At 33.9% G+C, this 17111-nt stretch overlaps 1 protein-coding gene across 2 annotated transcripts; it reads left to right on the top strand.

Moving 5' to 3' along the window:
- The first annotated feature begins 10239 nt into the window (after positions 1-10239).
- On the top strand, positions 10240-12908 carry LOC130979358 (allene oxide cyclase, chloroplastic-like). 2 transcript variants are annotated; one of them, XM_057902780.1, is made up of 2 exons: positions 10240-10553; positions 11802-12908. In XM_057902780.1, exons 1-2 carry the CDS (start codon positions 10325-10327, stop codon positions 12326-12328), a joined length of 756 nt encoding a protein of 251 aa, XP_057758763.1. In that variant the 5' UTR covers positions 10240-10324; the 3' UTR covers positions 12329-12908. The 2 variants fall into 2 exon arrangements, with proteins under 2 accessions (XP_057758763.1, XP_057758765.1); XM_057902782.1 differs by having other exon boundaries at positions 10241-10553; positions 11805-12908.
- The last annotated feature ends 4203 nt before the right edge of the window (positions 12909-17111 follow it).

Here is a 17111-nt window from a genome sequence, read left to right as displayed (position 1 = left end):
TAGATAGAATAAAACATAATAATAAAGAACATTACCTTTCTCAAGTTTTTTAAATTCTTCAAAAGACTTCTCGAGGTCAATTGGTAATGAATTGGCTCGAAACCAATTTTGTGCACAAATCAAAGCTTCAACAGTTTTTGGGGTAAGAGAGCTTCTATATTGATTAGGCACTCTACCTCCAAGGCTAAAGGCGGATTCAAAAGCAACCGTTGACACCGGCATAGCTAGAATATCTCTCGCAATTTGACTTAGAACAGGATATTTGTAATTGTTAGAGCTCACTTTCCACCAAGTTAAAATATCAAAACTACTTGGATCAACTGGTTTCTCCAAGGACTCCATGAGATATAAATCCACTTCATTTGTGTTGACACTCTCACTTGCTTGTACATCATTTTCAAATGCTGCTGCAAAGCGAACATCATCAAAGGCACTATCATCCATATCCACATCTTGGCTGTGTTGTGCAGATTGGTGTGCTTGATCACTATTGAGAGCAACCCTATAGCTGTTGAACAAGCCATTGAATACTTCCTTCACCTTACCACATAAGAAATCAGCATCTTCTTTCTCAAACAACCTTTGAAAACTCCACTCAAGAAACATAATCTTATATCTAGGGTCAAGTACCACAGCAACAAAAATCATCATATTCATGTTCCTCAAGTTACCCCAATATTTATCATGCTTAGCCTTCATTTTTGTAGCCATACCCTTAAGTAATATGTCATTACTATCAGCCCAAGTCTTTAAAGAACTAAGAATTGAACAAAAGTGATGAAAATATGAAGAAGAGGTCACAAATGTGGAACCTGAGACTTTTTTTGTTACATCAGAAAAAATCTTCAAAAACCTCACAAAGCATCTTGCATTATCCCAATCTTCAGTCTTTGGAATGCCCCCTTGCATCATTACAAACTCAGCATCTCTCTCACTTAATCTCTTAAAGGCTGTGGCAGCGGCATCGACTCCGACTGTCCCGAAGATCGAGCTGATTCAAAAGTGGACGGAATAGCACTAGTAAATCCTGGGTCACTGCTTTGAACATCCTGTGATAACCAAAATCAGTTTATGTTATTTTAATATTTTTTCAAATAATCAACATATTGAATTGTTACTAACATAAATATTCCAAAATAAGAATATTACCTCAGGATATGAAGCTGACATTGTTGACCTTCAGATTAAAAGTTAAAATCAATTGAACAAATATGAAATCTGCAAAAGTACAACAAAAAATTTAATATAACAGATTCTCAAAGATAATAATAATAGATTGTCAAAAATAACAAATTTAACATAATAAATTGTCAAAGTAAAAAGAACAGATTATTTAAGTCATTAACAGAAAATCAGAAATAGAAAAAAAAAACTATTTTTTCATTTTTAATAAAAATATCATCAAGAAAACAGAGTTGGTGGTGGTTCGTAGATATTATTATTACAACAATGGTTTGAACATCAAAGACACAGATAATGTTGATCATCATATAAAAAAAAATAAAAAATAAAAACTCACCGAAAAGAGGAAGTGGAAATGACGTCGAAGAGGAGCGGCGGATGGCGTCGGCAACTTGGCATGTGATGGTGAGAGTGAGTGAGGTCTGAGCGGAGGTGTATGTAACGTGAGACTGTGACGGTGACTCGGTGAGGTACAGGGCTCGTGTTTCTTAGGGTTTGTGTTTCTTTTGTGGGAAAGGAAAAAATGGGGAATGAGTGCATGACTGAATGACTAGTGAGTGTGTGCAATGCAGTGCTGTGGGTGATTGGGTTTGGGCTTGGTGGGAGAAAATTAAAGAAAATGGACTAAGGAACTAAGGCCTAAGGGAGTATGGGGCTATGGGCTGCCGCTGTATGCATATGCCACTAGGCCGTATCACGTATGGGAATGGGACTATGGGTATCATTATTATTATTATTATTATTATTATAATATGCGGTTTGGTTCGGTTCGGTTCGGTTGTGCAAAGTGAAACCGAAAACCGAACCGAACCGCAACAAAACCGATCCAAAATCCAAAAAAATTCAAAATTACGCGGTTTAAAACGGTTTTCGGTTTGGATCGGTGCGGTTTCGCGGTTTTTTTTGGACCGGTTTGGATGTGAACACCCCTAATTTGTACCCATGAGAGTTCAGAACGGTGACAAATATACCCATCGTAGAACGAAATTGACTTTGTAACCATGAGAGATGGGCTCTATGTGACAAAAATAGCCTACCTTGGGTTGGCACCTACTTCGGGTATGTAGCGTCCAACGTGGCTTTCCGAACCTCCCAAACATTAATCCACGTGGGCTATGCACGAACACGTAGCCACGAACCCTAATTCCCAATCCTCATCTCACCCTCTCAGTATCTCAGTCTCAACTCTCACCCTCTCACCCTCTGACGAACCCTAATAGCCACCACCATCGCCACCGCCATCGCCACCGCATCCCACAGCCCCTCTTCGTCGTCCCACCTATCCTCCATCGCCGTCGCGGAGCTCCTCTCCTCCATCGCCGTCGCGGAGCTCGTCTCCTCCATCGTCCTCGCCCAGCTCGCCACCTCCACTATCGTCGCCGAGCTCTCCACCTCCACCGTCGTCGCCGGTAATACTCTGCCTTCCACCTCGGCTCCTATTCAATCGTCGCCTACTCTATGCTTGATTTTATAATTTTTTGATTTTTCTGTTCATGATTTGTTAAGTCTGTGTTCATCTGTTCATGTTTTGTTAGCTGTGTTCATCAGAAGTTCAGAACATGTTTATAATTTGACTTTTCTGTTCATGTTTCTGTTCCTATTTGTTCATGCTGGATTACATGATTTTGGTTGCTGATTGATGTTTATCTGGATTACATGATTTTGAATTGCTGCTTCATGTTTATCTGGATTACATGATTTTGGTTTCTGTTTGATGAATCTTCAATCTGTTTTTGGCTTTCTATTATGATGCGTTTATTGGTGACTTGGGATTGAATGATGATCATTGCAAGCAAATTGAGGCTGGGGCGTTGAAGGTAGCTGGGGAATACTTTTACTTTTTGCTACTTCAATTTTGCTGCTTCATGAATCTGTTTAGAAATAGGGTTTTGTTGCTTCAATTTGATTTTTTTGTTCATGTTTCTGTTCCTATTTGTTCATGCTGGATTACATGATTTTGGTTGCTGCTTGATGTTTATCTGGATTACATGATTTTGAGTTGCTGCTTCATGTTTATCTGGATTACATGATTTTGGTTTCTGTTTGATGAATCTTCAATCTGTTTTTGGCTTTCTATTATGATGCGTTTATTGGTGACTTGGGATTGAATGATGATCATTGCAAGCAAATTGAGGCTGGGGCGTTGAAGGCAGCTGGGGAATATTTTTACTTTTTGCTGCTTCAATTTTGCTGCTTCATGAATCTGTTTAGAAATAGGGTTTTGTTGCTTCAATTTGATTTTTCTGTTCATGTTTCTATTCCTATTTGTTCATGCTGGATTACATGATTTTGGTTGCTGCTTGATGTTTATCTGGATTACATGATTTTGAGTTGCTGCTTTATGTTTATCTGGATTACATGATTTTGGTTTCTGTTTGATGAATCTTCAATCTGTTTTTGGCTTTCTATTATGATGCGTTTATTGGTGACTTGGGATTGAATGATGATCATTGCAAGCAAATTGAGGCGGGGGCGTTGAAGGCAGCTGGGGAATATTTTTACTTTTTGCTGCTTCAATTTTGCTGCTTCATGAATCTGTTTAGAAATAGGATTTTGTTGCTTCAATTTGATTTTTCTGTTCATGTTTCTGTTCATGCCCACAACTGGCTCACCATGGGTGCATACAACGCCTGGGAGCACGATGTTGATACCCTCCCCATTCTGCCACCTCGGTATAGAAAATCAATCGGGCGACCTACACTCAAGAGAGACAAGAGAAATGATGGCCCTAAGGAGAAGAGTGACCCTCATAGAACAACGAGGAGGATTGGGACTATTATCTGCAAATACTGCCTCCAGGTATGGTAAACCAATTATATGTGAAATTCTGTCCTATTCTATAGTTATCGATAAATGTGAAACCGCAAGAACCAATACGTAACAAGTAAGTGCATTGTTTTAGTCATTTAACTAAGCTGCCTTGTGTGATAATAACTGCGTTGTTCTATGGTTTGCAGCAGCCTCACCCAATGCCTCCCCCACCGACTGCACAGCCACAGCCACCAGCGACAAATGCAACAACTAGAAAACAGGTTAAAAGGAGAAGTGTTAAACGCCCTCCTCCAGCCGGACAAAGACAACAGCCAAGTACACCACCTGCCAACCAGCCAGCAACAACTCCATCCACACACAACTCTCAAACTACACCACATCCACTACAAGGTGCTAGTGCAGGAACAAGCACCCGGTTTATGCGGTTCATGCCCACACCTGGAGTTGTCACTCCAACTACTACAGGTCGAGGCACATCTGATAGAGGGAGAGGTCAAGGTAGAGGTCGAGGCAGGATACGTGGAGCAAGCGGAGGAAAAAATGGTCTGTCAAGCGGGAGCAGTAACTCGACCCCAATATCATAGACTATTATTTGGGAATTTGGAATCTGGCTTTTTGTTGTTTTTAGTTTACACTTGTGAGATACATAACTCTTGTGTTTTTTGATGCATTTTCATGCAATTGCTTAGATATGACTTAGTAAGGCTTTTTTTTTTTAGGGTGTAAATTCAGTGGCTAGTATTTGACTTTTTTGTCTAATATCAGAATGTTTGGAACCTCCAGTATCCATATATATATAATGAACAATTTACTTGTTAAAGCAGTTATATACTTGCCTTCTTTTGCCTCTTTTTGATATCACTATTGTTATTGTTACAACACTTTCTTCATCCAATTTGGTCCTTACTCATATATTGAAAAGCAAAATTATCAGGTTTCTAATTTCCAGCTTACTGTTTGATCCTTAAGGAGAAAGTACATATTTATATCCATTTTGTTATCAGAATCATTTCAGATTGGAGCAACAGATTCAAACATTGTGTATCTACATCAATGTATCACATGTAAAGCAAACCAGTATAGATTAGAAACAATCCATATCATGCCAATATCATTCAAAAATTTTAACTATGACAGAACAAAGACCTCCAATTTTACAAGTCTTATGATTTCATAACCAAATACATCTCACAAAGCAGACAAAATGCTACCCCCAGTGCAACAGTAATAATCATCACTCTAATTCCCCTAATTTCACCCTTAATTTCAACCCTAAATTTATCTATCTTCTTAGCCATCATTGAGGATGCTTGCAGATTTTTCCCCTGTATTCAGAGTCAATCCATCATCAAGCGTTGCATAACAATGCTTGAACTTTCTCTTGGCTAAACATCTTGCCACGCCCTCCCATCCTTGTTCGAGTTCATCCACCCAAACAAAGTATCTGCAATCTCTTGTCTGAGAGAAAAAAAAAACCCAAATTTGTCGACTAAAACTCAGAAATCATTGTCTCACCTCAATAACAACAGCAGCTGTCCCTTACCGCCCATAGAGGACATCTGATGAACCATCTGTTAGGGTTCGTAATCGTTCTAGACTCCATCAACACAACATCCCTCCCACAGAAACATTTGCCGTCCAGCTTCTTCTCCTTCATCTTCTTCGAACTGGAAGAACTGCTGCGAGTTCCAAAATTGGCATCTGAGTTAAATCTGCGTGATGACATCGCTGGGGTTCTGAGATAACTCTTGGTGCGCTTGAATTGTAACAATGTTTCAGATTTGGGGTTATGGTTCGAATTGGGGAAGAGAACTTGCTAGGGTTTTCATTTCAACCATTACCTACATATACAAACGTTCAGATCCATGTGGATTAATGTTTGGAAGATTCGGAGAGCCACGTTGGACGCTACATACCCGAAGCAGGTGCCAACTCAAGGCAGGCTATTTTTGTCACACGGAGCCCATCTCTCATGGTTACAAAGTCAGTTTCATTTTACGATAGATACATTTGTCAGCGTTCTAAACTCTTATGGGTACAAATGGTCAATTATTCAAAAATTGGCGGTGACATGCAATAGGGTTACTTGATAATCCAGATTACATGAGCTTTATTATGTTCAATTTCAGGTTCGAAGTATCAAATTAAGAGGCTTGTCCATCCATACTCCCTCTTTTATCCAATATCAATATAAGTTATTTGAGATTCCAAATGTTCTATTCTACTTTTTTTTTTTCACTTATACCCGTACTAATTGTAGTATATTTTATTGTTCACTTATGATATAATAACTTTTAATCTCAATTTAAATGCTCTGTTTTTAACTTTTAAGTGCTCTTTTAAAAATTGAGTAAATCATAAATAGGTTTTGATTTTTATGTCGAAGATAAATAAGTTCGTGATTAATTAAAAATACAAAAATATTTTTTATTTTTTAAAATGCGTGATATCTAAGTCTTTTAAAAGGATCGATTTGTTTTTATATATTTTGGACGGAAAAATTTAAATGTCTCGTATTTTAAAAGGTCAAGAACGTTTTTGTATTTTTAATTAGTTAAGAATTTATTTGTCTTTGAGATAAAAAGTCAATGACTCATTTGTTTTTCTAAAAAGACAAATGGATTCTTAACTTTTTATCTCGAACACAAATAAGTTTTCGAATATTTGAAAATATAAAAACATTTTTTACTTTTTAAAAAGTGAGACATTTAAGCCTCTTTAAAAGATCTATTTGTTCTTATATATTTTAAATAGAGAGATCTAAATTTCTCGTATTTTAAAAAATAAAAAATATTTTTATATTTTTAATTAGTTAAAAATATATTTGTGTTCAAATTAAAAAAATTAAGAATTTATTTGTTTTTTTTTTAATTTTCTTTTATCGTGTACTTGTCAAAAAGTGACGATTATTTGTGATTGAATGATGTAATAATTCCTATCAAAAGCCTAGCAGAAAAATAAATGATTGTACATATAGTACTCTATTAATTAATCATGTTTGGTTCAGTTGATCTTGTTTTTAATATTTTTTTATGAGGGAGTGCCGTATTGAAATTGCTTTGCACTTCAATTCAACAGCTTTCGGGGATAACCAATATTCTAAAATATTTTTCTTTTCCAAAGAAGATGCTTTTTCATCAAATAACATTTAGATCCTTTCTGTAATGAGACAAAAAGTACTGTAACATCCCCTACTCATATACAACAATTTGGAATAGCAGCCCCTAAGAACAAAGAAACTTTGACATGCATGTGAAATCTCCTTACAATTAAATGTAAAATTGATTAACAAATGTATCCTTCTGCATAATAAAAACTAACAAATCAATACCCAAATTAATCTCTAGTAATCTTTTACTTTGAATAATTCTACAAACTAATTCAGTGAGATACAATGATTTTTCCATCATTCTAATAAGATTTTTAATATATATATAACATACAAATAACTCTAAAAATATCATTATAAAACAATTAATTCTCTTTATGAAAGGATCAATTCATTTTGAAAAATTTTAGAATAATAAAATTTATTAAAAATTAAACTGCAAGTTTTTAAAGACCCATTTAAGTGTTTGTTTAAAAAAAAAAAACTAATTTTACTTGAGTATTGTAATATTCAAATGAGTTCAGGATTCTTTAAGAAAAATAGTCGGTTCAATGAGAAGATCAAAATATTTAAAGATGCAAGGAGCACGAGCAAATTTAATCCATTCAAGTTGGAACAAAAAAGAAAGCAAATTAGATTTGTCCAAGGTGTCTTTGAGAAGTTTTAAAAGTTATTTTTTGTTTGAGCTTTTAATTTATAAAAATAATAGTATTAATGTTTGATAAAATTTTTAAAATTAAATTGTAGTTTTTAAAAAATTATTTAAATATTTATGAAAATATTTAAAAAAATAATTTTTTTCATAATAAATTTTTTTTATTATTTTTTTTAATTATTTTTTTAAAAGATTTTAATTAAGTTGTTTATTCAATTTTGTGTATATCTTGGAGCCTTCAATGGATGTGCTATCCAAGATGAAGTCCAAATCAAAGTAATCAAGAATGTGCTTAAATGATTAGTTTAATTAAGTATATTTTGTGTGATGTTACACTTTTCTAAAGATATTTTAGTTTTTTTAGGTGAGTTTTAAATGTTTAATGATTGTTTTTAATATAGAGGAGTAATAAATGCTTAGTGGAGCAATAAATATTTAGTAAATTGTTGATCCGAGATAATATCCGAAACTATAGTAATATGGGTTTAGATTCCTTTAAATGAAGGTTCTAACTTCTAACTTGTCCATTAGAATTAGGGGTGTTCAAATCCAAACCGATCTAAATTAAACCGTTCATCCAATTTAATCCAAACCGAAACCGATTAAAACCGCACTAATTTGGATTTGATTGGATTTTATTTTTTACAAACCGCTGGATCGGATTGGATTTTGGATCTACTTTTCAAAACCGATCCAATCCAATCCAAACCGCATAATGTACTATAATATTATTATTTTATTATTATATTTATAATTATACTTATAACATGTTTAATTTATTATATATTTTTATATTATTCATGTATTATTATTATTTAATAAATAGTTTATGTTCAAAATGTTATTTATTATTTATTTTAACTAACCTATAATTTTATTTCTATGTTATGTTATCGTTAGTTTTTTAAGATATTGTTGAGACTTATTATGTCATTGTTAATTATTTAAAATTTGATGTTAAGACTTGTTATATGTATTTAATTTTTTTAATTTACAAAACCGCAAATCCAATCCAATCCAAACCGCTTGAAATTGAATCGGATCGGATCGGATTTTTTTTAAAACATCATCCAATCCAAACCGCACCGCAAGTAAAATTAGTGTTCGGATCGGATGAGTTTTTGACTCAAAACCGATTCAAACCGCACCGCGAACACCCCTAATTAGAATGGTGGTGGAATATTTGTAAAAAATTTTGATGTTTAAGTTATTAAAAATTTGAAGTAAGTTTAAATGAAATGAGATAAAAAAAAATACTTAAATTTAATGAGGTATTTATAAAATGAAGTGATAATTTGACCATCACTTATGTGTTTTTCTACTAGCAGTAGTGGATAATTTTCTCTTTAATATTTGAAAAAATATCCTACGTTGAGTTAGTGATTGTTCAATTGATGGTATTTGAAGTAGTGGATGGCAAAATCTATTTATTTTATTTTTTCTACTCAAATTGATAAAACTAAACTTCACTATAACGCTTTTCTAGAAGTAAAGGAAGAGAGCATAAGGCGAGGAAAGAAGAAGAGAGTTATACACAATTGGCAAAGACGCCATCTATTTATATGCCATACAAGTGAGACTGTCTGATTTCTGATATTCTATTTAAACATTTTTTTTTATTACAAATCGAGCCTATTGATTTGGATGTTTCTGAAATTAAAAAAAAATTAAAAGGCCTAAATTAGATTTATCGATTTTAGTACTGCAAAATTTAAAATTTTTTCTATCAAACAAATCAGATCCTCTAATTTTACTACTTTAAATTAAAAAAAAAATAACTTCACATTAGAGTACAAAAAACCCTCTTCCTTATCAATACATAACACACAAACTTAATTCATAACTAAAAAAATCAGCTTTCTATCACATTGGCTTAAAGCCATCATTTAACTTGGTAATTGGTATCTAGGTGGAAAGAAGTCCCGCAGTAGATAGCAACATTTTAATATTCAACCGTTGATAGTAGGAGTGACAATAGGTAGGGTAGAGTAGGGTTTGAACCTAACTCTAATTCTATCCGCGGGTTGAGTTTTTGACTAACACTCAACCCTACTCTACCCGCGAGTTGAGAAATATCCAACCCTAACCCTACCCGCGCTCAACCCGTGGGTATCCGACCCTACCCGCGGGTTGACAAAAAAATATTATAATGACACAAATATCTCGTAAATAACACAAGTATCCTTAGTTCAGTGGCTAGGTGCGGGTAGGGTTGAGACTCAACCCGCACCCTATCCGCTCCGTGTCCAACCCTACCTGCAGCGGATCGGGTTGGCAACTCAACCCGACCGAAATTGGGTCGGGTTGGGTACCCGCGGATAGGATCCATACTGCCAGGCCTAGTTGATAGTAGAGCCTACAAAGAAAATTCACAATAAAGATGGAAAAATTGAAATAGAAAAATTGCCAATCCACGTGGGGAACGCACAAGCGGTGTTCATGTGCACCTTTTACCATCCATGATTGATTCCCACCAAAATATTATTATAAGGTATGATCACGTGTTAAAGTCTTAAAGAAACACAAATATTCTACAATTTCTTTTGCACTTAGAAGTCTCCCTACACAAACCATATACTTTACCAATTCCGACATTGTCATTAACTATGGCATCCATAGGTTCTCTGAAAATAATCGCTGCTCATGGATCCCAGCATGCTAGTTATCAAACCCAAAAGCAGGTAGGTTCCAGTTTCTTTCAGCACTTTCCAGCCACTAAAAGTTTAAAATTCTCAAGTCCCACTCAAGTACCTATACCGAGAAATTTCAAGAACACTACTATCAAAGCATTTTTCTTCAACAAGCCCAAGCAGCCTCAAGAATCTCCAAAACCAGGCAAGTAGACTATAGATCTATTTCCCTTTTTTTTTTTGGGGGTCATATGTTGACCTCTTTTACTAGCAGATATACACTTGCATATTGTAAAATGAATTGCAACATTTGAACCATCAACTAGAAAAATCAATGATTATGGATTTAATACGATAAAATTACAATGGTTCATATGTTTCGCTTTACTTGGATCACTGACTAGCATTTTTTAACCAAACTCTATCTACAAATTCGTAGTATTCACTAATTAGTTTGAGATAGAAACACAAAAAACTGACTTTGCATATCTTGTTTAAAATGAGAGGCAGTCAGAGATAGCGTAGTTAGATATAGTAGTATAGAACATTGTGAATTTGTGAAACAAAAATTGTCACAGTATTACCAAATATGCTTTTCTTTTTCTTATTTTCGTATTTATTTTATCTTTAATTTCCTTGTATTTTTACTTTTACACTATCCAAACACTACATAAAGAGTTAGCATTCTTAATTGGAACTCTAATAATAATAATAACGAAAAATGTTAAAAGACTATTAAAATTGATTTTTTTTGTCATCATTTATTTATCAATGATTAAAATTATAGGCTAAAGTATGTTATTAAATTCCTAAACTAAAAAACTTGGATTAATTGATAAAAGTGATGACTAAATATAATAAATTCTAATAAACTTCTAGTATTTCAATAAAAATAATAATAATAAATTCATTCTAAATCAACAACTTGGAATGGAAAAGATCACACCAAATCGGAATTCAAGATATCGGTTTGATATTGGTTTGATTTGGTAAAACTTTTTAAAAAAGTGTTTATACTTTTTGAAAGTTCAAGTTCCTCATTTTTGTGTTTGATAAATAAAAAAAATTATATATTTATGATTACAGCTTTTAAAAGATTAGAGTATTTTTAAAAGCACATAAAATAAAACTTTTTAAAATTAGTTCGTGCTTTTCAAATTTTAAGAATCTAATATAACCTCATATATTAACTAATTTTTAAATTTAATATTTATATTTATGTCTATTATAATATTTTAAATTTTAAAAGTTATTTTATCAAATACAATTAATATTATTTGTCTTTATTAAAATATTTTTAATTTGATTTACTAAAAATAAATGTTAAGACATTTTTTTTAAGTTTTAACTTTTATAACCTGTTTTAGAAAAGTAGTGACTTCACCAAACTAAGCATCGTATGTTCCATGTCTAATCAAATGGTCCGTGTGATTGTAATTTTTCATTGCTGTAGCAGCCAAAGTTCAAGAACTGTTTGTGTACGAGATCAACGAGCGTGACCGTGGCAGCCCGGCATACCTAAGGCTAAGCCAAAAGTCCGTAAACCACCTTGGTGACTTAGTGCCATTCAGCAACAAACTCTACTCCGGGAACTTACAAAAACGGTTAGGAATAACCGCCGGACTATGCATCCTCATCCAGCACGTGCCTCAAAAGAAGGGTGATCGCTACGAGGCCATTTACAGCTTCTACTTTGGCGACTACGGCCACATATCAGTGCAAGGTGCGTACCTCACCTACCAGGACACGTGGCTCGCTGTGACTGGTGGATCTGGAATATTCGAAGGGGTTTCTGGACAGGTGAAGCTTCAGCAACTTGTGTTCCCTTTCAAGCTCTTCTACACTTTCTACTTGAAGGGTATCCCCGATTTGCCGGTTGAGCTTCTTGGAAAGGTGGTTGAGCCTTCGCCTAATGTTGAACCGTCTCCTGCTGCTAAGGCTGCTGAGCCTCATGCCTCTTTACGTAATTTCACCAACTGATGAATGATGATGCAAAAAAATTGAACTTAATAGGCTCATGGTCATACAATCAAAATTTTCTGAACCCTCCCCGAAATAATCCCTTTGTTTATAGTATTATCGTTCAATCTTCTTGTGTAAGAAGTGGCTTTTCGATGTGGTGAATGTGTTAGGTAAAAAAGTAATTTGAATTTGGAAAAATATTTTGTGTTATTCGGGAATCAATTGTTTGAGTTTGGGTCGCATTACTGGAGTTGATTGGCATTACGGGCTTACGCCAAACAAATAGTATTTGTATTTGAAGATGTTATATATAATTTTTTTTAAGAAAAAAAGAGAGATAGGATCCAGCTTAGAATATCAGCACAAGTGCAAAAGCCCAATAGACTAAAAGGAACAACATTGAAGGGAAAAAAAAAAAGTAGTTCATTGTCTTAGAGCTGTAAGAGGGAATTCATCGTTCAAGGTTGTAGCTCCATCATGTTGCCCCATAAATTCATAATAATAATAGCTAGGGATAGCAATGGCTGCATGGAGCAGGAATCTTTTCGCTGCTCTCTGTCTTCCTTTAGTAAAAATATTTATTGTCTCCGTTTATTTTTGTTGGCTCTCTGTTTATTTACTCTTACATAGGAGGTGTCGAGAGGGTTATTCTCGGATATTCATAGATATTAAGTTTTAAAAAATAAAAAAAATTAATACAATCATAATAAAATTTAAAATATAATTTAATTAAATATAATACAAATACAAATCTAACATATTACCATACACACAAAAAATTTCAACATATAAACTAAAATAAAATAAAAAATTGAAACAAAACAAAATAATAATTCTTCGTTTAGGATTACTTTATATATATATATATATATATATATATATATATATATATATAAAGATAATTAAATAAATTTCTCTTCGCAGGGATTTTACGGATCCTCTTGGAGAGGATACCTCAATCTTCGCATTCTTCCTCATTTATTTGTGGGGCTGGTTTCTGTTCTCGTGGAATTTTGTGGATCCTATTAAATTTTTCGTAGCGGATAATCTTTGCAAATATATGCGGATGCAAATTTTTTTACCATTCCTAATAGGAAAAGTATAAGGAGACAATAATTTTATTGTACAATGCATACAATGAGATTTAATTGAAATTAAAATTAAATTATGAGTACAAGTATTAATTATAAAGATTTGATAATTTGAATTTTTCAAAAAAATTAGGATTCAGTTATATGAAACCCAAAACCACGAACATCTCTCTCTGAAGGGCAAGGACAGACCAAAAATATAGCCTCTCCTGCCGACAGTGATAACGCATCTTCTCCCTGGCTCGTGTCTTGTCACCGGAAGTCCGCACCGGTGAACTCCCAGCAGCGCATTCTGGTCGTCCAGCGCGTTTTGACGGCACCACATCAAGTCCACCTGCGAGAAACCCCAGTGCAACCCAGCAGCGGCTGAGCTCTGTGTCGCTGCAACACCGCCTCTGCTACTCCTCTTTTTTCATTCTTCCCCTTTCACCAACGCAGGTTCCATGCTTCCTCCTTCCCGTGTTCTTTCGTTTATTTATGTTAACTAATTTTTAATTCTGCTTTTAGTGTTTAGATTAGGTTTAGATTAATGGATTGATACTTTTTGGATTCCAAAATGTTTGATGGCTGATTTTTCTAGATTGATTGCTGCTTAAATAGAGTGTAAAATCCCTGTTTACATATTGTGCACACCATATGCTCGATGAAATGCCTGAGTGAAACTTTTTATTTAATTCTTATGTTTCGCTAGCATTTGTCTTAAATTTTGTTATCTTTAGACATTCCGTCACAGCCGGCTTGCGTCTTCCTTGCGACGTCGGCATTCGCAAGTTAGAGGGATTACAAGTGGAGTCAGGCTTGAGACGTCCATCACGCCTCGGAAGAGCATAAATGGAGTTAAATTTCATTCAACCGCTATGTGGTGTTCTATTGGCCGTCAGTAACGAAAATTCATCAAATTCACATAACAATGATCCCAACCATTGCGTAGAAGAGGGTGAGGAATCCAACAAGGTAAGCAATTTATGTGGAGGCATGCATAGCGGATGGTTATTTGTTTATGATTTTTATTCATTCCACTTAGTGAAAGTAGGGGCTCTTTTTATGTTAAATGCTTTAGTAGATGCAACAGAAGCACTCCACATGCAACCACTTCTATGGTTTTATTAAATTCTTTTTATGATTATATGGACGAAGAATTCGTATGTGATAATTCAATGTCATGTATATTTTATATGTGCAGAATTTGCGTGTGATAATGATTCCAAAGCTCCACTGGAACCGTATTAGTGAAGTATATAATATAAAATATAGCTAATGGAGATGTGGTTATTTGGACTCTTTGTAAAATAATTGTTAAATATTTAGGAGATATGAATTCATGGTTGACTAAATATTTATCATGCATATTTAGATTAACTATATTTATATGATGAATAAAGTAGATAGAGAATAAATTAAATGTTGCTCCGGTACATGATTAAATTAATCCGACCTTGCACAATTATTTAGTACATTACTATGCAAGTAGTTAATTGTTGTCATTTTTTGTGTTGTTTAGCAGGTGGTTCCTTTGGAGGTCTCTCAAAATATGGAATTTGGTACTCCTGTTTGCCGGCATGAGCGCCAACAAGCTAGTAGCTACATGTCTTTATTAAGCTCATTCGGCAGCAGTTAGAATCTGTTGGAAATGGTTTCGAGTACCTTTAATATTTTTCTTCATGGATATAGGATTTCAATAGTTATTCATTTGTCAGCAATTGTAGACGAAGATGATATTTTTCAAAGACGCAAATGCCAAGTGTGATGCTTTTGTTGTTAGCAACGGGTGGCTTTATTCTCTAAAGATATAGGTATCCAGTGTGTTCGTAATTGTTGCAAGAAACTAGACTTGATTAATTTCAATGAACCAATTTAATCTAGATAAGTTCCGATGCTTTGTTGTATAAGGAGCTTGATTAATTTCATCCGGTGTGCAGCTAGTCGCTTTAGATAGTAGTTACATGTTTATCTTTACTTAAATGTGTTTGATGTTCATTTATGTATGAAATCGGATGTTTACTGTAACTGTATACGTGGATGGTTGTTTTTGGGTATTCAACCCTTGTAAACTATAGCAGGTACTCAAAACAAATTATAGTATATTGGTTCAAGAACAGTGATAATGAAGTCAACACTTTCAGATTCAAGTAATGTCAGCTTGAAATACAAAAGAGATATCCCTGTATTAAGAAATAGTATACTGGATGTTCGGTTCACCATGTATCTAGATGGTTACTTTCATAAAAAAAATAGATGGTCATTTTTGACTCACTCGTCAGTGTCATGCTTGAATTCTTTTACACCAACAGATTCACATAAGTTCTAAAAAAAAAAGGGATCCACCACAAAAATGTCATCCCAATGTGTCATAGATAAATTCCAAAGACTTTAACTAGTAAATAAGGTAAATATTCAAATCTTATCAAGTACGTTATCTTAAGTATGCTAAGTTTTTCTTCCTTTGTACTTTCTCCCTTTTGGCAATCCTTCTGTACGTTATTTCAACGTCCTCGTGCTCGGAGTCGTGAATGGTGATCTCACTTCCTTTTTACCCATCTGATTTATAGCTTGGACTGTAGGAGAATGTATAATTGGATTGCCGTGAATAAATACTCACCCAATAGGTTCTCTGCAATCCAAGTGAATATTCTTTTAAGTTTATAATCAAGTAAGAAAAATTAAAACAACACGAGACATAAAAATTGTATTCATTCCAGCTCCTAATAAAAAAAATAGCAGCCCCATGTAGAGAAAGAAAATCTTCAGCAAGAATTTAACTGGATTTAGAGACCAAATCAACCAATTATAAACACAACAATGAGCAAGGTAAATAAGAATCACACAGCACAACAACATGTTATCACCAAACAACAATGGCTATAGCAAAAAATAACCACCACAAAATGAATTAAAGTAACCATCCGTATCAGTAAACGTCAGGACTGAATATCTAAGACTAGAACCTGCTTTTCAGCACCATATATACACTAGTTTACGTAGAAAACAAAGACTATTTTTGCATTACCTTTTAAAAAGGTACTGTCACTACAATCAAATCAAAATAGCAATCCTCATTATGAAAAATGACCATCCAATCGCCTGGAAAACTAACCATCCGACATGTAATTGATCTCATCATATGTATATCGAGTTAGTAGCAAATACAAAAAAAAGCATACATCTAATACCAATGCAACAACGATATATGCAAGTACTAATTAATTAAGGGAAAAGAAATAAAATAAAATCCCCTCGTTTCTAACACTCGTCTCTCATTCTACCCTCAATTCCAGCAACAATCCAAGATGCTCTCAAAATCAATTCCAGGAGTATTTAACAATAAAAAATGATCTCATAATATATATAGTGACATAAAAAATTCAAAGACGATCACTCATGAAGATCAAACCTCACAATTTTCCTTTTGTAACCATCTATAAATGAGATAAAAAACTAACTCATGAAGACATAGCAGCAAATACGAAATTCAACTATCCAATCCCCTATCAAAGCGACCATCCAAGTTCTACAAATGAAATTATTAACAACCCATGAGGAGGAGCACATCCATCAATTACAAACACACCAAACACAACCACATATCATGCACGGTCTATCAAAACAAAGTATCACAATTTAATAAGTAATTTAATAACCTATTTGGTAGTAGTTAGTATAATAAATCATTTGTTATTTTCAATAAAAAATGAAAGATGAAACTAGCTAGA

This window comes from Arachis stenosperma, chromosome 5 (genome assembly GCF_014773155.1).
Source record: "Arachis stenosperma cultivar V10309 chromosome 5, arast.V10309.gnm1.PFL2, whole genome shotgun sequence".
NCBI lineage: Eukaryota > Viridiplantae > Streptophyta > Magnoliopsida > Fabales > Fabaceae > Arachis > Arachis stenosperma.
Note: the sequence above shows the minus strand (reverse complement) of the source record. Positions and strands in the feature narration are given on the sequence as shown.

What these genes read in the sequence shown, in the direction of transcription:
- LOC130979358 (XM_057902780.1), top strand. Translation starts at nt 10,325, where the DNA reads ATGGCATCCATAGGTTCTCTGAAAATAATCGCTGCTCATGGATCCCAG. An exon ending in TCAAGAATCTCCAAAACCAG is followed by an intron (nt 10,554 to 11,801) that starts GCAAGTAGACTA and finishes TCATTGCTGTAG; the next exon opens with CAGCCAAAGTTCAAGAACTG.